Raw genomic sequence first — 22,561 nt, 5'->3', positions numbered from 1 at the left:
CTCCAGATGAATTTTGTTGTTTTATTTTCTTAATCCTTTAGTGGTTTGATTGATATGGCACTAAATAAGTAAATTATTATATGTAGTATTGTTACATTTATTCTATTGATTCAGCCTACCCATGAACCATCAATAATTTTAACTATTTTTAACTAATTTAAACTATTTTTGTAAACAAAATTTGTAGTTTTATTTACATAATTCTTATGTCTATATTAGTAGATAATATCACATGTATATTATACCTTTTGTAGCTACATTAAATGGAATTTCTCTTTCTTTATCTTCCTATTGTGTTTATTGGTATTATATAGAAATGATGATGATTTGTATGAATTTATTTTATATATCACATTTCCACTGAAGCTATTATTTTAATTAATTTTTACTTTACTCTCTAAGGTTCTCTAAGTATACTATCTTCAGCAAAAAAGGAAAAATTTTGGTTTTTTCTAAACCCATGCCTATTTCTTCAATTTTAAAAATCTGATTATTATAATTAGCATTGCTAACATTATATCAAATAGAAGTTTTGACTGTGGGAATATCTGCTTCACTTCTAAAATTATTAGAATGAATTGAAGTTTATACTCATAACATATAATTCTGGGTCTTGATTTTAAATACAACATTATTTACCATGTTAAGTAAAAGTCAATTTATTTCTGTTTTCTAGTGCTTTAAAGAGAAAATGAGGGTTTTTTCCCCCAAAACTTTTTCTGTAACTATTTGATATAATCATATGATTTTTGTTGGTATTATTATGGTTAATTATGTTTATGGTTTTCCTAATATTAAATCAGTTCTGATATAAATCCAATCTGATTGTAGTATATAATTTTTGATATATATTTATATAGTATCTTTACTAACATTTAATTTTTTATATCAGCATTAATTAAGAATATTGATTTAGTTTTTATTCTTCTAGTTTTACTCTCCATCATTTAGATAAAATGATCATACTTGAATCATTAAATAAATTTGATGGAATGCTTTGTTTTGCTTTTTTTTTTTTTTTTTCAGTTTGTGTAGTCCGGGAATTATTATTTAAATAATACAAGTCATTTATGAATATATCTGGTTGACAGTTTTCCCCTTGGAGATTAATTTAAGACTACCTTTCCCCACCCTCCCCCCATTTTATTAACATTGTGATCTAGCTAACAGATAGCTAAGTCCTGGTTACTGACATTTTCACTTTGGGTCATCCTTAAACTTTATTATTTCATATCTGTATAAATGTAAATTGTGTTGCCTATTCCAGAAATTATACAGAATTGTGGTGAGAGTAAGTTAAATAATGTCCTCAGAGGAAACCTCTAATAAGAGATTATTGCTATAATCAACATGTTTATTTCTTTTCATATTTTTCCCATTTTAATTAAAAAACTGTAGGCATACAGTGGAGCAAACACAATTGATCCTTCTTGAGGGTCTAGCAAAGTTAGTTATAGTTGATGTAGCTTCTTCAGTGTTAAAATTTTAAGTTATTCTACACCTTGAAAATTAAATTGTTTTTTATTCAAATCAGAAAAGAGGAGACCAATATTTCCAGATACAGGCTAATTAGCACATTACCAAGCTACAGAAGTTGTATTATGCTTTTGAATATTTAGAATGTATAATAAAATCTTATTAATTGAGGCTAAGGAAGGGGAAAGAGTAAATTATCTTTAAAAAAGAAAATCAAAGTATATTTTAAAATTAAGACATATTTGTTATTTTAAAGCTTACATAGTAACACTAAGAGCTAATTCATATGCACTGAAATATTCATGGCATTACTTTTGTGGTAATAAACAATTGTCCATTCATTAGGAGATGGCTGAAAAAAATTTTGATACGGCAGCGATAAACATGATTATTCTATAAGACACAAATAGAAGTAATTCAGGGAATCAAGGAAAGACTTATATGAATTGCTGCAGACTCAAGTGATCACAACCTGGAGACATAAAATTATGTAAATAAAATTATCATTAAAAAGAAGTCTAACTCCAAGAAAATGTAAGGCCCGATCTCAGTCTCAAAGAGATAATTAATAACGATTGATAATAATATCCTAGAGATAATAATAATAAAAATGATAACAACAGCTAGTATTTATAGAGCACCTTCTCTATACCAAGCACTCTGCTAAACATTTTACAAATATCTCATTTTGTCTTTATAATATCCCTGGGAGGAAGGTGCTATTATTATTCCCATTTTTAAGTTGAGTGTATGATAGTAATACTAAATGATATAAAACAAAGATTAAATGATTTGCCTGAAGTCACACAGCTAGGAAATGTCTGAGTTCAAATATGAACTCCCTCTTCCCTACTTCAGGTGCAGGGCTTTATCTACTATACCACCTTGCTACCTTTTCCCGGTGGGTATATAGAATGTTGCCTTCAAGTTGAAAAATAAACATTGTCAGTTGTTTTTAAGAATTTTCCTTTGTTTCAAGGGACTTCTCAATGGCAGGGAGCTGAGTTACCTAGAAATAACTGATATAGAAATCAACATAAGAACTAGGATAGATTGTCAAAGAACTTAGTTTAAGGAAAAAAAAAAGTTGTTGCCATCTATCCTAGTTATATTGCTTCAATCTATCATAATGAATAAATATGGGGCATTTGTAAATAGTACATGAAGTATTTGCTTCAAATAGATGCTCTAAAAGCATCTCTAAACACTCTAAAAGTGTTTGAAAAAGAATTTTCTCTCCCTTAAATTGATTTAACTTCCTCTTATTTATATCATGAAATTTCCATGGTAAGTATCTTCTTTGAGATTGGAAAAAGCAAATTTCAGTTTAGGCCTGATCAGATTAGCACAAATTCTATATGAATGAGAAGGAGTGTTGTGCTTTTAGTCTAAATCCTGCTGCATAAATGTAAGGATTATTTGGCAAAATCTCATTAACCTCTGACCTCTCATGGGAACCTAAAAGAAGCAGCATTTCTCTCAGGGTTCGCTTTTTTTTTCTTTGCACAAAACCCGATAATCTCTTTGTCTACTTGTTTTGAATCTTATTATAAACTGGATAGGCTATTTCTCTGCCTTTATGGGCCCTGTGAAAATTAGTACATAAAATGTTATGGTGGCAATGTGCTAGACATAATCAGGATACATTTTACCACTATTTAAGCATTTTCTTGATCAATGTGACACACCAAAACACAACTGGTTTCCCACGAAACCTAAAGAGTATTCAATTATAGCCAACAACTTTTCCTCATTTACTGTGTATTCTCAAATAAGTCTTCCTCTGGTCTTATTTCAGGCTGAGGATCATTCATCTTAGGTTGTAGGCAATATAAGAAAACAACTGGCAAACTCATTCAGTTTGCGGAGAAATAAAAATCTGGCAATCCATTTTCTTGACATAATGAGAAACAGAAAAAAAATCTATTTTCTTGACAGAATTTTTCCCTTTATAGTTTACTATTGTGCCATAGTGTACTTGTACTCAAAGAGTCTTCAATTCCTTTGGAGGGACTTCCTTCCTGGAATATTGCCTTCTACTTATCAGGATAATCCCTTTCCTACCTGCCTAACATACTTTTCTAATTCTTTCCCTTTGCTGCGTTTCCTTATTTTTGAATGTCTCCATTCCTCCCTCTGTCCCTTCCTTTTCTTCCTTTTCTTTTCTTCTTTACTCTTTCTTCTTTCTCCTTTTTGTAATTCAGAACAGATTTAATTATTATATTTACATAATCGACAGAATTAATATTGCTTATAAAGATAGAGGGATAATTTATTATATTATTCTATCAAACTAAAAACTAAAATTTAAACAATAAGTATCTACTTCTTATGTATTATATGTAAAGCTCTTTACTTATAACAAGACTGGGAAGCCACAGTCAAGGTATAAGGAGACCACCCTCCCCCCTCCTTCAGTCTTTAAGTATCTGTTAAAAGACCCATTATTTACAAAACACAAGACTACACTTTGCCTTTTATTGTAAGATCATACATAGATCAGGAAGGAACTTTTGAACTCATCTGGCCCAAAGGTTCTTACCTGGATCCCAGAGACCCCTAAGGAGTCTGTGTTTAGAATACAGGAGGTCCATAAACAGATAAAAAGAAATAGATCTTTATTTCCAATAACCTCTATCTGAAATTTATCATTTACTTTATTTAAAAACATTCATTGTGGAAGCAGTCCATTGGCTTTCTCAGTCTGCCAAAGGAGTCCATTATACAAAAAAGGGGAAGAACTCTGGGAAAAAAAAAGTCAACTCCTTTATTTTCATATAAGAAAACTATGACCCAGGAAGGTGAAGTTAATTTCCAAGATCCTACAGATAGTAAGTGAGAGCCAGACTTTGAATCTAGATTTGTCTAACTATAGAGCCTATGTTCTTTCTATTATATTGTACCATCTTCTTTCTGAGGGGAAAAAAAAAAAGCAATGTATAATTTTCTGAAAAAAAAAAAAACACACACACACAAAAAACACCTGCAACTTTTTTTCTAGATTCAATGCATTTTTTATAGAATCTTAGACCTTTTACATCCATGAAGAACCTGAGAGATCAAGCCCAAGACTTTCATTTTACAAAAAAAGGTAAGGAATCGCCTGTGTTTACTAGAAGATATCTCTTTTCTAGGGGCCAGAGATACTTCCAATATTCAAAAATAATTCATAAGTATGAGTTTAAGATTCTTTGAGCATTCCAGCAGCACACATGAATTTATTATCTAGGTTTATTTAAGCATATTTTCAATAGTTTGCAGAAGAGAATTGTTTGGGTAAAAAAATAAAAAATCTAGTGTAGTAGAGCGAAAAGAAGGTTGCTTTTGGAGCTCAATTCAAATTCAAATTCAAAAAGCAGCAAAAATGCTGCTTATTACTGTGATCTTGACCTTGATTGGTGGCTAGATCCAATATTCTAAAAATAATTGTATCTATATGAGGGGTATACATGTAGGTATGTACACAGAGATAAATATACACACATGTGTACATGTATGTACACACTATATATGTATGCATATTTTATGCACATGTATAACTATATATATGTATCTTCTCCTTGTCTGTCTGTCTCTCTATCTCTCAACTAAGACCCAGAAAAACTGAATGACTTGCCTGTAGTCTCAAACATTATAGATATATAAAATATTTAAATATCTATATTAACAGATAGAAAACCTGTATCTATATCTATAAGTAAATAAATATATGTATTATATATTATATGTGGGACATATGTGTCTATATATTATATATATATATGTGTGTGTGTGTGTGTATGTATGTATGTAGGGAGGGTGGCCAGGTGGCGCAGTAGATAGAATGCCATACTTGAAGTCAGGAAGACTCATCTTCTTGAGTTCAAATCCAACCTCAGATACTTTCTAGCTGCATGACCCTATGCAAGTCACTTAACCCCATTTGCTTCAGTTTCTTAATCTGGAAAAAGAAATGACAAAACACTCCAGTATTTTTTCCCAAGAAAACCCCAAATTGGGTCATGAAGAGTTGAGCACAACTGAAACTACTGATCAACAACAGCATATATATGTGTGTGTATATATTTCTGTGTACATATATATGTATACACACATATGTGTGTATTTTATATATACCCACACATATACCATGCATGTAATATATATAGAGATATATAGATAGATACACACATACCATATATGCATATATACATACCTACATTAAAAAATGAAGGGGCTCAAAGAGATCTTAAAGGAGGGAAAGGGACCCACATGTGCAAAAATGTTTGTGGCAGCCCTTTTCTTAGTGGTAAGAATCAGGAAACTGAGTGTATGCCCATCAGTTGGAGAATGGCTGAATAAGTTACAGTATATGAATGTTGTGGAATATTATTGTTCTGTAAGAAATGACCAGCAGGATGATTTCAGAAAAGCCTGGAGAGACTTACATGAACTGATGCTGAGTGAAATGAGCAGAACCTGGAGATCATTATACAAGGCAACAACAAGCTTATAAGATGATCAATTCTGATGGACATGGCTCTCTTTAACAAGGAGATGATTCAGACCAGTTCCAATGATCTTGTGATGAAGAGAGCCATCTACACCCAGAGAGAGAACTATGGGAACTGAGTGTGGATCACAACATAACATTCTCACTCTTTTTCTTGTGCTTGCATTTTGTTTTCTTTACTCATTTACTTTCCTTTTTGATCTGATTTTTCTTGTGCAACAAGAGAATTGTATAAATATGTTTATACATATTGGATTTAATATATATTTTAACATGTCTAACATATATTAGTGATTTCTTGCCATCTAGGGGAGGGGGTGGGGAGAAGAAGGGGAAAATCTGAAACATAAGGCTATGCAAGGGTCAATGTTGTCAAATTATCTGTGCATATGTTTTGTAAATAAAAGACTTTTTAAAAAAATGAAGGGGTTGTGTTAGATGACCTCTAAGGTTAGTTTAGTAGACATTTCTATCTAGTACATTGAATTCAATGTTGTTATTGTCATTGTTTAGTACTTTTCAGTTGTATCTCACTCTTTGTAACCTGATTTGGGATTTTCTTGGCAGAGATACTGAAGTGGTTTTCCATTTCCTTCCTTAATAAGTTCAATAGTAGACCTCAAAAATTTGTGATATTCAAATGCCAATGGAGATAGGATTTAAGTTAGAATTAACCACATAATTGCTTCATTTTCATTTTCTTTTGACTTAAGAGAGAGAACTCAGACTCCTATCTGAGCTTAGACAAATTAGCAAACTCTCTAGACATCTTTCTTTTTTTTTTTTTCTTCATTAGTCTTAATAAAACCAATTTTCACTAAGGAATCTGAAAAGGAAGTTTACAGAACTCTCCAATGAAGGATTAAAGAGAAGAATTTTTCACACAAGTTAGAGCAGCTGAATGGAAACAAGAGGCCACGTGAGACCTCCATCCCACTTATGTTCATGTCATGGCCATATTCTATGGTTACTTTGAGTTCAATTGATTGTCTTTGAGATCCCTGGAAGCCTCAACATGGAGGCAGAGCTTCATGAAATCCACCTAAAAAGACCTAAGAAACATCCAGTGAATTATCTCTGTTTAGTTAATGTCAAAAATAAAGAGAGTTAGGGCCCACTGAGACTTTCCAGGGCACCATTGTTAGTTTTTACCTCCTCCCAATTTTCTTTTCAGGGGGCTCTCTCCCCAGTTTCAACACCTTCTATCTCAGATGTGTAGAACTCTCTTTTACTTCTACTGCCAAGGATCTTCCATTGAGCAATTGCTTCACTGAACATTTTCTATTTTCCCATAGGTATGTTTGTCTTGTGTCTTGATCTCTAGGAACCTGCTCTGATTTTCTGACAATTTCATAAATGAATTTGCAATAAGGCATTGATGATTATGATTTACTTATTATTATTGATATTGATGATAATATCTTGTATTTATGTGGCACTTTATAATTCTTCAAAGGATTTTCTCTTTTATGATCTTATTTTATCCTTAAAACAGTCCTCTAAAGAAGGAAGGGCAGATGTTAGCAGTCCCATTTCAAAAATGAGAAAATGGAGTTACAGAGAAGTGAAATGACCTGCTGAAAGTAAATGATATTATATACTTCAACAACAATACTATATGATGACCAGTTCTGATGGACCTGGCCATCCTCAGCAACGAGATCAACCAAATCATTTCCAATGGAGCAGTAAAGAACTGAACCAGAACTCTGGGTGATGACTAAAAACCACTACATTGAATTCCCAGTCCCTATATTTATAACCACCTGCATTTTTGATTTCTTTCACAAGCTAATTGTACAATATTTCAGAGTCTGATTCTTTTTGTACAGCAAAATAACGGTTTGATCATATATACTTATTGTGTATCTAATTTATATTTTAATATATTTAACATCTACTGGTCATCCTGCCATCTGGGGGAGGGGGTGAGGGGTAAGAGGTGAAAAATTGGAACAAGAGGTTTGGCAATTGTTAATGCTGTAAAGTTACCCATGCATATAACCTGTAAATAAAAGGCTATTAAATTAAAAAAATAATAATAATAATAAAAAGAAAGTAAATGATAAAATGGAATTAGACCCAAGTATTTCAGCCCCTAGTCAATCCAGTTCTCTTTCCACTAAAGAAGCTTTTGGAAATACAGAATAATTATTTAATGGTAGGATTTCAACAATTATAGATAGGGAGATTCTTCTGAATTATTGTTGTTCACACATTTTAAAATTGTATCTGACTCTTCATGACCACATTTGGAGCTTTCTTGGACAAATATACAGGTGTGGTTTGCCTTTCCTTCTCCAGCTCATTTTGCAATTGAGGAAACTAAGGTAAACAGGGTTAAATGACTTGCCCAGGGCTCTCAACTAGTTTGAGGCCAGATTTGACTTTAGGAAGATGAAAATTTCCTCCCTTTTCTTCCATAGAGGATCTATTCAATATAACAGACATCTTCCTTTAATTCTTTTCACTTTCCATGGGTACCAGTACAACAGTAAGAATGTCTATCTGTTATTTCCTCACTATTGTTACTATATACAAACAATCTAAGTCCCTTTCCAATTTAACATTTTCTGGATTTTGCACTAATATCTGTAGAAGATATAGAAAAATTCTGCAAATTATTTGATAATGCCCTACAAATTAAATAAACACATACCTTGATACTTAGTGACTTCAATGAAAAGATGGGTGTGGAAAAAGATGGCTAAAAATAAATTAAAGAGCATAGTCCAGGAGTAGGAAATGAAAGAGGGCAACAGTGTGTAGACTAGTAATCTCATTTCCATACACCATGCATGCTTTGTCCAAGAATAGAACTGGGAGTTACTGGACATGGCATGCATCACAAAAATTGTTGATTTTATTTCAAATAATTGGGGGACAAAAGACTGGCTTTGTAAAACTATTTCTGAATCAGCTGTCAGGACATCAATTTGTAAGAACAAAGGCCAAAATTAGGAAAGAGTAACAATGAGAAGTTGTGTTGTCCAATTGAGAAAACTTTAAACTAATCTATTTAAATAGGATGTTGGTCCCCAAAACTGGGAAATAGATAAAAGAAGACAGATGGATTGAGACTATCACTATTTCCTAAGGATGTTTAACTTAAGTAAATCAACCACTCAATAAGAAGAGCTAAAAAGAATAGGATTGCCTTGGTCAGAAAACTATTTATTTATTTATTTAGCCAACAGGAAAGATATACCAGCCAAACAACAATGCCAGTCCGGAATAAAAATTTACTTGTACAATCTAATGGAAAAGGATGTTAAGAGAATGTGAGTATTATTGCCTCATAAAATGACAAAAAATAGTTAAAGAAAAAATTTTACTGAAAGCTTGGCTAGAGAACAAGCTAGATCATCTCTACGTTATTTAAGAATCAAAGTGAAACGACAAGCAAGTGTAAAATGGAAAAGATCTGTACACATTTCTGTAACAATCCAGCTTCTTAACTAATCTCTTTTCTCTATTCATGACATTGTAATAACTACATACAAATACTAATATAATTTTTTTTAATTTGCTGCCTGAAGAAGAATAAATGGTCCTTAAGAACATAAAGTTAGGGAGAGCAACTGTACTAGACAAAGTATAGAGAGAAGTCCAGAATGGGGATAGCATAATTTTCAAGGCAATAAAGTATCAATACTAAAGATTTCTAAAAAGTGCTTGGGGAACGGTCCTCCAAATGCCTGTGGAAAGACACCAATCTTGTTTTTACTAAAAAGCATAAATGAGAATATATCCGATTTAAGCTGAAAGGGATTGTAGTGGCTATAATCAATTCTGATTTTAAAAAACAAAATAAAACCTAAGGCTCAGAAAAGTAACATTTACTTGCTCAAAGTCACACAACATATTTTATTATTTTTTATGCACAATATGTTTTACTTATGAAGCTAGAATTTTATCCCAGGTCTTTTGACTCCAAAATCAATGACCTATTATATCATCCTGCCTCTAACCATAGACCTTTATGCCTGTTTTGCTGTCTTTGTAAAACTTATGAGAATAATTTATTCACATATTGAAGACATCCTTGATAATAGAAAAGGAAGGGAACAGCTAAGTTTCATAAATAATGTTCTACAGCAGACAATCTTTCTCCAGATGCCTAATTGAAGGAAATTTGTAGAGAATATGACCTCCCATTGTGCCTATTATTTGTTGACTATAATAGATTTAATTGTATAAAGTGTAAAATCATGTTAAAGGCTCTCCTTCAAGAGATTTTCCCCCATGAATAAGTTGAAATCACCCAACATTCTTTGTAAGTCATAATAAACAAAAACTTGGTTCATCTACCCTTTTACCATCAATACAAAGTAAAACATAAAACAGGAAGACACATGCTTGCCAAAGGTAATTGTGACTGCCAAAGACAGAATTCAGATTGAAAATAGATTCCATATAAATGGTCAAGTCTTCCAGATGCTTCTTTTTTGCATATTTCGTTATTTTACTTATATTGTGCCCTAGGACATTTCAGAATGTCTCAATTTTAAGACCTAAATCATTCAAATGATTATGATCAAAATATGCACACAAAGGAAAAGCCAAATGGATAAAAATTGTTTGTTGCCCTGTCAATAATATGCAATTTTACTGATGGCCCACAGGACTGGCCTCCTTATCTTAGACAGCCTTAAGAAATGATTAGACTTGGGACAGCTAAATAGAGCAATGGATAGAGCACCAACACTGGAGTCACAAAGCCAGTAAAGTGTATGAAGTCACATTTGAACTAAGATCTCTCTGACTACAAGCCCAGTGCTCTATCGGTACACCTGTTAAATGCCTCCTTTAATGTTAATAATCAGAGAATTCTTGAACAGTTATCTATGGCTATATCTATGAAGAACCATATATGATTTTCACATATTCATGGGAGACATTTTATTGAAAGATTGCCATGAAAAATTGCATTTTTCTCTATCAATTTAGATATTAAAAAAATAGTAAATAGAGTAGCATTCTCTATCATATGATCAATTAATATGATTGAAGACGTGATCTGCTATAGAAAATTGCTTATTAAGACTTTTCCCATTCCCATCAAGGATATTTATACATTAAGGATCTATACATATATAGATCACTTCCAAAAATACCTTATAAAAATGAGAAAATAGGCAAGTGAGTCAATAGTAACTGATTTATCTTTGATCATCTTTGTTTGCTGATAATATTATTCATGTTTTTCCCCTAATTTTTCAGGATTATCCCTTCTTTCAAATGTATAAGAAAAACAATTCTTTTTTGTTAAAAATTTATATTGTTTCCAACATAGAATTCTCTTGATTGTCCTTGATGTGGTATAGCTGTTCCTCCTAATTTCATTTTTTAAAAAGTTCTCCTTTAGAATACTGGGGGCTAGTGTTAGCATCCCAATGTGTTAAAGTCATTTTCTTAGAAATATGTCATTATAGAAATCTTGGAAAATCTTTTTTAGTTTTCCTTATTTGTTATTCTCCATTCCCCTCCCTAAAAATGTTCTTGGGATTTTCTAGGGTCATTGGGTCTCACATCAAGCTTTCTGAAGATTAATTTCCCCTCTCTTTACTATTCTTAACTGTTTTGTGTGGTGACAGTTTTTATAACCTTATTTTAATGTGGTGTGAATGAATGTGAATTCTTTACTGGTGCTGCTCTTATTTGCCAAGACTTGATAAGGAGAGCCAAGGTTTGCTGGTTCATGCTGTTTCTGGGTCCTTTTGACCTTTTTATTGTAGTGATGGCTTTTTATCATAGGATCATAAATCTGAAACTCAAAGGGACCTCAGAGGCCACCTAGTCCAATTCTTTCATTCTATAGAGGAGGAAATAAGAGATTAAATGATTTGTCCAAGGTCACGCAGTAAGTATCAGAAAGCCCAATGTCTCCAGAAACAGCATTTTTTTCTCCTTTACCACACAGCTTCCCTCAGTTATAGAAAATAATCATAAGTTGAATATGTCCTTTTCCCAATGCCAATTTTCAATCTACAAGTTTATTCGAATATGCCAGATTAAAAATATTGTCATACTCCACAATTTTTCCTTCTTTTTCCTTTTATTTTGCTACTGATTTTGATCATTGTTCTAAATAGTCAGTGGCCTACTTAGATACAGAAAACTGATTTAGAAATTATTCCTACTATGTTCTTGTCTTCTTTGTATCCTCAATTCTTAGCACTGTGCCCAATATAGTAGGCACTTAAAAATGTTTGTTAATGGATTGTTGTTATGATAGTCAAATCCTTTTTCTGTGTAAGCTATAGCTGTCTGACTTTTCTTGAAGAAAATACTGATGCTCAGAGAAGCATGAGGCTTCTGAGCCCTCTCTAAACCGTTTAGTCTTTTTTATTTCTTTATCTCAAACTGTAACCAGAGAATCAAGATATTCCTAAAATATTTTAGAATATTTATTAAGAAAACATACTCCAGGTGTCTGCTATCGTGACCTTTTATGAGTTGAAAGTTAAGGTACAAAAGTCAGATATTGTGTCATAGAAATGAATGAACATGAACTTGGACAGATTTTAAGAGATGGTGAGGGATTTAAGTGCCATGGTTCTTGGGGTCATGAAGAGTCAGACACGCTTGAATGCTTGAACAACAAAAATTCTCACAAGGTCTACAGAGTTTGTAATTCATTTTGTTTTCTGTTCTTCACCTATTCAGCAATTGGGATGGACATAGGACAGCTGGTTAGGACTAAAAATAGTTACTTCACTTTGTGACAGGGTAGTTGCAAAGGAACTTTGTATGCAGGGATTTTACTCCAGAAATAGCTATGAGACACATGAAAATATGAAGGTAGGATTATAGACTTAGGGGGAAAAGAGAGGATATAAAGTTTAATCTCCTCATTTGACAGATGGGGAAAGTGAGACATAGGGAAGTTAAACAAATTACCTTGTGTCCTATAATAGTAAGTGTCTGAGGTGGAATTTGACTTTGGGTCTTTTACAGATTACAGGTCCCTCTTTCTATCCTATGCATCACCTAATTGCCTAAAGAAAAGGTGGCCTTTATTTTTCTTTCCAATGGATAAATTGTTGATATGCTCCTGGTCAGCCAGCAATGAGTTTAGTAGGTTTTTATATTAGTATTGGTGACAGAATGCTAATTGAGAATTGCCAACCAGTGACAAGAGCAAAAAATAATTTAATAATAAGAGAGATTCTCTTTCACTTCTTTCATCCTATTTGTTACCTCAAACCAAGAAGAAAGTTACATGCTGAAGGTACAAGATGTGCACTGCTGTTTCAGTAATCCTGAAGTCCCAAATGGATCCTACTAAGTCTGAGCCTCAGATTGTGATGCAGAGAATAGTGTCTCCCACAATTTATTCAATAGTTCTCCCTCCCTCTCTCCTTCCTTCCTTCCTTTTTTATTATTTTCCTTCCTTCTTTTATTTATTTGTTTGTTTGTTTATATATTTTTGGCAATAGATATTTCTTTAAAACCTGTTATATTTAGAACAGTGAGTTAGGTACTAAGGTAGATGCAAGAATAGCTTATAATAATAGTTTTCTTACATTTATACAATAGTATTTTGAGATTTACAAAATGCTTTTATATGCATCTTGCAGACATTTTACATACAAGTTGGTGATATTATTATCTCCATCTGGTATCTTAGGCTTTCCCCCAGAAAAGTTGGAGTCTAGTCAATGGGTAAAGCAAGAGTACAATATATACAAAAATAGCCATAACACATACCCCTAAACTCATGATATACTAGGAACCTACCTGCTTGATCATAGTTGGCAATATCCTTGGGACTACTTCATTTCCTACTCTCATCCATCTAGAATGTTAAAAGTTCCCAGTGGATCATGTTGAATGAACTGAGGGTATACTTGCTTGTTATAAATAAGGTAAAAATCCCTTTAATTCAAACTTATACCTTTCTTAGAAAAAGAGATATCACTTCCATTCACATATGAAAAATGTTTGAATATAGAATTTTCCAATTTTCAAAAGATAAGAACTAAGGAGACCTAAATTCTAGCATATGTGACTTGACCAAATGGATATAGTAGGTAGGAATTCATGGTGTAAATCTTCTGTGGCTCTTCCTCTCACTATCTTTTTGCACATAGCAGACAGAAAAGTAAATACTTCTTAGCTCTTTTCATCTCTTTTTCCTCCTTCTTCCTGGAGGACAATGGTGAGGAAAGTCCACGAGTCATCATAATAACCATTGCTAGAAATGATTCAACTTGTCCAAAACTGAGCTCGTTATCTTTTCCTCCAAATTCACCCAACTTCCAGGTTTCCTTATTTATGCCAAAAGCACCAAGATTCTTTTAATTTCTGAGGTTTGTAATCTTGGCATTGTCATTGACTCCTCATTCTCCCTCATCTCATCTATCCAGTTAATTGTCAAATTTTACTGTTTATAATACCCATCATCTTTCACATATAGATTTCTTCTCTCTTCTTACATACCAATCCCCTTAGTTAGGGATCTCATCACTTCTCACCCAGTCTACTGCAATAGCCTCCTAATGCATCTCTCTTCCTTGAGTCTTTTCCTGTTCCAATTTAGCCTACACACAGTTGCCAAAGTAATTTTCCTTAAGGGCAGGTATGACCACATTACTCCTGTTTTCAGACTCCAGTTTTCCCCAAGATAAAGTATCAACTTCTCTGTTTATATTTTAAATGTCTTAAGAACTTAGTTTCAATCTATCTTTCTGTCTTCATTCTACATTACTCCGATTTCTGTTTTCTGAGATCCACTCAAACTGGCCTTTTCCCCATTCCTCACATGTGGCAGTCTGTCTCCATCTCTGTACCTTTTTAGTGGCCAACTCTCATTCTTGAAAAAACTCTCTCCTTACTTCTACTTCATAGAATTTCTTTTCCTTCAAGATGCAGTTCAAGTATTATCTTCTGTATGAAGTCTTTTCCAATCCCCCAGTGGCTAACCCTCTCTGCTGTTGTTATTCAGTAGTTTCAATTACTTCTAACTTTCATGATCCCATTTGGGGTTTTCTTAGCAAAGATGCAGAGGTGGTTTGCCTTTTCCTTCTCCAGCTTATTTTACAGCTGAGGAAACTGAGGCAAACCAAGTTAAGCGACTTGCATGGGATCACACAGCTAGTAGGTTTTTGAAGCTGGATTTGAAGTTGAATCTTCCTGACTCTCTACCTAGTGCTTTATACATTGTACTATTTAGCTGCCTTGAGTCCTCCCTAACTATTTTATATTTAACTACTCTGTTTTCATTTATATTTATTCTCTTTATAATTATTCTGTATATACTTAAATGTTTCCTGATGTTTCTCCCATTAAAAGAGAAAATCCTTGAGAGTAGGGAATGTTTCATTCTTTATATTTGTATCCTTAATATCTGGTTTTTGGAGGCACTTAATACATGCTTGTTTTTGATATTTAATTGAAGAGCACTGATACCCCCCCCCAACAGATTTGAAATGTTGCAAACTCATTCATAGATACATATATCAAATAAGTATAAGCAAAATGTTATGTGATTCTGAGAAAGGAATCAAGGTCATCACCAACGAGGTCTTCTATCATCCTTTCCACTGCCAAAAGTTATTTACAATGTGATGAGGAAGATTTTAAGAAATATGTCAGCAATTCCAACTCAGTTGGGATGATAGAAGAAATTCTATCTGGGCCCCCCTTCACGTGGATTACTGATCATGCATGCTGTAAGGGGAAACACAGCTCTATTTTGGGTTATAGGGAAAAAATATATTTTTTAATGAGGACAGGGAAAACCAAATACTTTAAAAGCAGTTCTCCTAAAATTTGTGTATAGCCCATATTTGGCTTTTTGTTTCAAATTAAGGTAATAGCTATATTATAATGACATCTAATTATAGCAATAAGATATCAGTGAAGATTCATAGAAAATCAATGAATAGTTAAATAGGAAACACTATAGCCTCGGATCAACCAACTAAACACTATTCTTTTATACAAGACGAACTGAGATTCATGACTACCCTGCCTTCTAAAAAAAAAAATTAACCATTTTGGGGAAATTACAAGTACACACATGTAGTAGTTAATGAAGCAAATTTGTCAGAAGTGCTCAAATGAGCTATCCAGACAATAAGCATTAAAAGTTGAGAGGAAGAAGTCTAGGCAGTATGATACTGGAGAATGCTGGGTATGAAGCAAAAGGGATTGGGCTTAAATACTAATTCTCCTCTTTACTATTTACTATTTTACTTAAGAGTAAGTAATGCTTCTGGACCTAAGCTTTCCCATCTGGATAATAAGAAGGGTTGAAGAACAACATGGTTTCTTCTAATTTTATGATTCTAATTAATTGGACAAAAAAGTAATAAAAAGGGCTTCTGTAGTCTGCTTTGGTGGCAGAGGTTTGATTACAAAGGTTGAGAATTGCTCAGCAATTATTGGGGCCTAATCTTATCTAATCCAACTTGGTTCAGCTACCATTTTATTTTCTTACCTCATGAAATACTTTGTTTTATAATTCTAAGGCATTATTCATGCAATAGTCTGTATCATTTTCATTTTCCTACTAGACTGATCTCCATGAAGACAAAAATGAAGTTTTATCTAAACTTTGTACATATGTTCTGTACATAGAACTAAATACTGAAGATCCGGGCCTGTCCCAGGACACTAAATTTAGAATGCATTGACATAGAGCTATAGAGATTATATATAATACAACAGAAATTAGCAAGAATAATTAAAATAAGAAGATGCTTTCTGACAAACTACAGCAAGTGTCAACCCTATCCTGTCAATCACCACAGATATCTCTATGTTCTCCCAGAATGGTGCTTGCTTCAGGTATGGTTTGGAGTAGTTGAGCAAAAATTCCCTCTTTTATCTCTGTCTGAAGATAGTGAATTTTAAACGTGTTTGTTGCTAAAATTAAGTTTTATATTCTGAATATATATCAGAAAAATATTACCATGTGCTTTTCTCCAGTAAATTTGTGATTGTCCATGAAGTCAGTTCAGATAATCCAGACAAAAGAGGTTGGAAATTCATGGTGTATTCACCCTTCCATTTTAGAAATAGCCTTCTAAATGTCTCTATCTCATTAAAATGAACCAACAATTCAGTTCCCATGACTGAGGCTCTCTTCAGAGGATATTTATCGTGGGGTAGATGATTTTCTCCATTGAATTGATTAGTTGCTTCACTAAATTGCCTGAATCAACTGGTTGTTTGACATCATACAAATACAAGTTGAAGGTGATCATGAGCAGCAAAGCACAGAGGTGCCTTGTGACTGCCCTGGCTGGAACAATAGTAACCTGCTCTCTGATGTAATCCATATTCCCCCAGTGAAAAATAATTTTTTATAAAAAGCTGACAGTCCTAAAAGCCTGAAAATAGTTCTTATGGATTTCTTTAAAACATGTTCATATTAAGTCTTCTAAAAAATCACACTTTTTGAAAGATTGTTTTGCTGATATTTAAAATTTGTCATTGCTGTTTGTTACATAGAACCTGGAAGAGTTTTATTTTCTCTTGATCTCTATGTAGAGTAATGAAGAATATTTACATCTTCTCTTTGATGAGATGATGACAATTAGCAAAAGAGCATCCTATGATGTTCCTCCTGGCCCTGCCAGGGTTATTGGAAGTTGCTAAACAGAGGGGCTGGAGGCAGGGCATGAGTTGGGATCAGATGCATGAGTTAATATCTGAGAATTATAGATTTCATGAAGTAAGGGAAGAGACTCTGCCTGGGGTCAGGCAGATAGTTTAAAACCAGAAGAACAGATTAGTTTAATAAGTCAGTTTTATGCATTGGCTTGAGAAGTCAGCCCCACTCTCTAAATACTCCACCCTATTCCCTACCAAATGAACTTCAGTTGGACAGTTTCCCTTTGGTTCCATATGTAACATTGCCTCAGCAACAGGGACTATTCCTAACCAGTCCTGGCTTAGACACGAGGGAAACTACATTTGCTTTGGCATAATGTCTCCAGAGCCAGGGGGCTTCATCAGTTTACCTTAGTCTGTTTTCATCAGTGTGAGTGCTATTCCTCCATGGATGAAGAGTGCAGCCCTTCTGTGCATTAGGAGGTGGTCTTTGGGAATTACTGTGGTCACAAAATTTCACATAACTATAATGTGGGGGGCATTTTCCCCTTTCCCTCTAACCTCCAGGTAGGTTTTCATCCAGTAATATATTGTTCTGTGACTGACCTGACCCTAATCCTCTCACCTCCATGAGGATTCACATATGTAGGGAAGGAGGCAATTCATTTGGATTCAGGTTCTATCATTCTTGTACTGTGGCTTTAAATTTCAAAAGCAACCCACTCTGAGCTGAAGTTACTGCTCTTGTGTGAGTGCTGGCAGGAAAAAAAGCAAGCACACAGTTGTGGAACAAAATCTGTCAGTGTTAGTCCCCTGTCACTGATTCCTCAACCCTGTTATGTTCTGGTGCACCTAAGTGATAAATGGCCCCTTTGTTTTGTTTTTGGTATTAAAAAGAAGAAGAACAAGAACAAGAAGAAAGAATCAGATTTAGATTAAGCAGGGACAGAGACCCATTTCATTGCACAGTACTTTAATATTCCTGAGATCCCTGGCTTGACAGGGCGACTCCTCTTAACAGCAGTCTCTCCCCGGAGCAGGGCTCTGTGCTGCCTTTGTTTCATCTGATCTTCTAGCTGATTAAGAGATGGTCATTCATCCTCAGTGCTCCCGTATCCTGCTGGATTTCTATTTCTGAAAGAGAAACTGACCAGGAGAAGGAAAAAAGGTGGAAGCTGATTTTGGACAGTGTTGTTCAGTGTGTGTTTACAGGCAGGACTGACTTACTCAGCAAATCCTGCTCTGATGAGCTCCAGCCAATGAAGTGCTTATATCCCGACTTGCTTGGGGGCTTCTGAGTTTGAGCTGCATGCAGAAATGTAAGCAGCTCTTCCTGGTGCTGATGGCAAAATGGGGTCCACTGCCAGTTCTTCCTCAGGCTTCCTGGCTTTGCAGATCTGGGAGAGATCCTACATAAACCTATCGGTGATGTAGCCTGCCTGGAAAGCCAAAAGAATCCTCATGGATTCAGGAAACTGGTTTTTGATTTAGAATTAATTTTTTTTCTGGAAGATGAAATGCTTTTCTCGTTACCTGCCTTACATCTTCCGACCTCCGAACACCATCCTCTCTTCCAGCTGCCACACAGAAGGTACCGACCAGAGAGGGCGGGTGTCTGGGAGGGTGGAAAGCAAGTGGGATGGGTGTCTGACTTCCCCCAAAGCTCTGCTGACACTGCTTTTCACAGATTCTAGATGACTGCTGTTCTTGGCAAAAGCTTGCTGGTGACAGACTTCGATTTGCTTGTAAGATCAGCCTGACTGCCTTCTAGATAGAGATTCTTCCCTCAAGGAAAGACTTTTTTTTAAAAAAAAAGCATGATTGTGTCAAAAAGGTGAATCCTGACATGGATGGGAAAATGATTCTAGAATGTTTCTGCCAGTTCTCATTTGATCACACTGAGCACGCAAACAAGTCATCAAAACTGATGTCAAGACAGATTTTCACTAGATTTTGCCAGGCACGTTTTCTTAGGCTCTCAAGTTTGTCACTGTCTGTGTAATAACTTGGGGCATGCCCAAGACAGCAATTAGCCAAATAGATTTGGGCTTTTGACGTAATGGGATAGTGTTTGTTGGCTGTTGGAGTTGTTCACTTGGAGCCTATACTTATGTTGCACACTGAAAAGGTCAGAGCTGACTTTCTGCACTTGCTTGAAATCTATTTTCATAGGAGCTGAAGTTAATGCTTTACCTAAACTTTATATTGCTTTGTAATAGAACCAGATCCAGATTAGTACAAATAATGAGTCCCCTGAAGTGGCTGAATTATTATTTGTGGTTCTAAGAGAATGTCTCTAAAACTCTCTTCTCGCCTAGCATGTTTCTTGCATATATGTGTATATCTGAATGTGTGTGTATATTCTAAACATTTTTAAAATCACCATCCTGAGGCTTCAGTATTCTCACTGTAACTATTTATCTCCTTGTTCCTTATGCACCACTGGCATCGGGTTATTCTGTTTGTTCTCTCCCTGCTACCCCTGAAAAAGAGGGATTTTGAGAACAGGAGCTCTTGGTAGTGAATCCTCCGGCACCCTATCAGACATGAAGATTGCCAATGTAATCAGTGGGCTTAGAAGGGAGAGCCCCAAAGAGTCAGTGTGGTCTTAAGAAAAGTAGTGCCCAGGCTGAGTTGTGTAACCAATATTTGTGGAAAACTTGCAAATGACATTCCTCCTTATTAGAAGGAAGGAGCCTGGGTAGGAAGCTGTGTATTTTGAGTGGGAGAGAAATGAAATACAGGGTACAGGGAAGCTAGGCTCTTTTCCATCAGAAGCTCCAGGGAAATATCACAGGAGATTGGGATGACTGTTAGCTTGCCAGTGATCTTGACTTTAACGAAATATATATTTTGAGAAATGTCATTTTATTTTTTAATCTCCTATCCTCCCTATCATCTTCTTTTGATAGCTTAGAGAAATAACTCCTTCTCTGTAACAGAGAGACACAACTCATAGATTGGGTCTATAAGATGCCAAAACAAGCAGTCAACTGCCATATACAATTACTTCAACTTTCTATCAACTTTATTTCTACAGTAGCTCTCACATGCTTTCCCTTCTCTCTATTCTAACCCAGCAGAGGCCTTCTTTCCCACCCCTCTGGGATTAACAATAGCTCCTAAACAAATCTCTCTGCTTTTATTCTCTTTTTTTTTTTTTTTTTCATTCCCTCCCAAAGATCAGGGGTTCTTTTACATGATTGGTATGGAGGCAAAAGCTGGACAGTAGAAGAAGATACTGAATGCCTTGAGAAAGTAGAAAGAATGACCTGGGAATTGTATACAACAACTGTGATTTGTACTAGTTGGAACATTTTGAGTTCTGCTTTTATTCTCACTTCTCTCCAATCTATCCTTAATTCCACCAACAGAACAATCTTTCTCATTCATAGATCCCATCATTCAACAAATATTTATTAAGTGCCAAGCTAGGGGTACAAAGACAGAACAATTATGATACTCTTCTGTTCAGAGCCATGATATGGCTCCCTATTGCCTGTGGAATAAAATTCAGAGTAGCCTTCTATTCAACACTCTCTGTAATTAAGTATCTCTTTATTTTGCTGTCTTTTCTTGGGTTACTTGTCACATATTTTAGGCTCAAGCCAAACTGGGCTACTTAAAATCTCCCTTTTATTGCCATATTCCTGTTTTCTTTTATGCTTTTGCTGATGTTCATCTCTGGGTCTGGAATATCCTTACCCCCATCCATATCCTGCTCTACCTGTTGAATTCTTTTTAAAGGAAGTTAGCCCCACCCTTTTAAAGTTCAATTCAAATATCACCCCTTCTGTAAACTTTCCCTTATTCCCTCAATTGGTAATGTCCTTGTCCTCTCAGATCTCACATATTAAGTACCATGTGTCTTTCATGCAATCACAGTATGATAACTTATCTTTGTGCTATGCTCCTACTATATTATAAACTAGTGAGGGAAGAGACCATCTTTTCTATTTCTTTGTGATATAGCTAGGTCTTATGAATTCAAAAATCCCCTGAAGTGGTTGAATTATTCAAATTTGAGCTGCCTATTTGGAACCAATTACTATGTCTTACAAAATTATGATTTCAAGCTATGTGAAGTTGGGTATATGTGACCACTTGAGGGGATTCATTGTTCAGACTAATCTGGATCTACTTGTACTTAGTAAGTTCATAGTTTTACAGCTGAGTTCAGTCAACTTATTTTATAAATGAGGAAAGTGACGAAGTGACGTAGAAAGAGACAAAGAGATTTGTCAGATACCCTGCAGATAGTAGTTGGTGCAGATGGGACTGGGACCTATGTTTACCAATATCAGAACCATAAACTTTCCAAAAGGCCATTCTCTGTATTCTGTAACTCAAATAGTTAAGAAATGTTTGTTTAATTGAATTGAACTGAATAGGAAAAAAATACCCTGCAAACTGATTTTACATCTTGCAGACAAAAATAGTCTAGTGGGTTGACAAAATCTAATTGGCTTTTTAACTGAATTAACTGATCCATCTTGCAAAAATAGCCAAATAAGACGCTGACAGCCTCAGTGACTCTCATCATTGGGAAGAGAAGTAAAAGGAAATAATCCTAAAGTGGAGAAACTGCTCTGGAACAATCATCAAAACTCATTTTTCAAGGATCTATGAAATATCTGTGGCTAATTCTTCCATCGATCCAGATCATAACCCCTTTTTAGAGATGGCCTCTGGGAGTTGCTGTGGTTACAAAATGTATCCCAATGCAGCCAACTTTTTGATGGCTCTCTCTCCATAGTTTTGCACTGTCCTCTATGCCTGGGATTCCTCCTTCCTCACTTTTGCTATTAGAATCCTTGATTTCTTTCAAGACTAAACTCAAATGCCATTTTCTTAGGAAGCCTTTTCCAGTTCCTCTAATTATCAGTGCCTTCCTCTCTAAGGTTATTTTTGCATCTACTTTGTATGTATCTTGTATGCATTATTTCACATACATTCTGTCCTTGCTCCCTTCTTCTCCTCTTTAGGATATAAGCTCCTTCAGGGCAGGAACTGATTTTACTTTTTCTT

The 22,561-nt window shown here is 34.6% G+C and overlaps 1 protein-coding gene across 2 annotated transcripts in view; it reads left to right on the top strand.

The window, feature by feature from the left end:
- PPP2R2B (protein phosphatase 2 regulatory subunit Bbeta) overlaps positions 1–22,561 on the top strand; it is a 477,139-nt gene that overhangs the window by 15,891 nt on the left and 438,687 nt on the right. The window contains exon 1 of one of the 2 annotated variants that reach the window (XM_031953487.1): positions 18,563–19,124. The exons of the other annotated variant lie outside the window; for it this stretch is intronic. Coding sequence (XP_031809347.1) covers positions 19,046–19,124 — 79 coding nt within the window. The 5' untranslated portion in view covers positions 18,563–19,045. Of the gene's footprint in view, positions 1–18,562; positions 19,125–22,561 lie in introns of those variants that run through there. 2 annotated transcript variants of the gene reach the window in all.

This window comes from Sarcophilus harrisii, chromosome 2, assembly GCF_902635505.1.
Source record: "Sarcophilus harrisii chromosome 2, mSarHar1.11, whole genome shotgun sequence".
In the NCBI taxonomy this organism is placed as follows: domain Eukaryota; kingdom Metazoa; phylum Chordata; class Mammalia; order Dasyuromorphia; family Dasyuridae; genus Sarcophilus; species Sarcophilus harrisii.
Note: the sequence above shows the minus strand (reverse complement) of the source record. Positions and strands in the feature narration are given on the sequence as shown.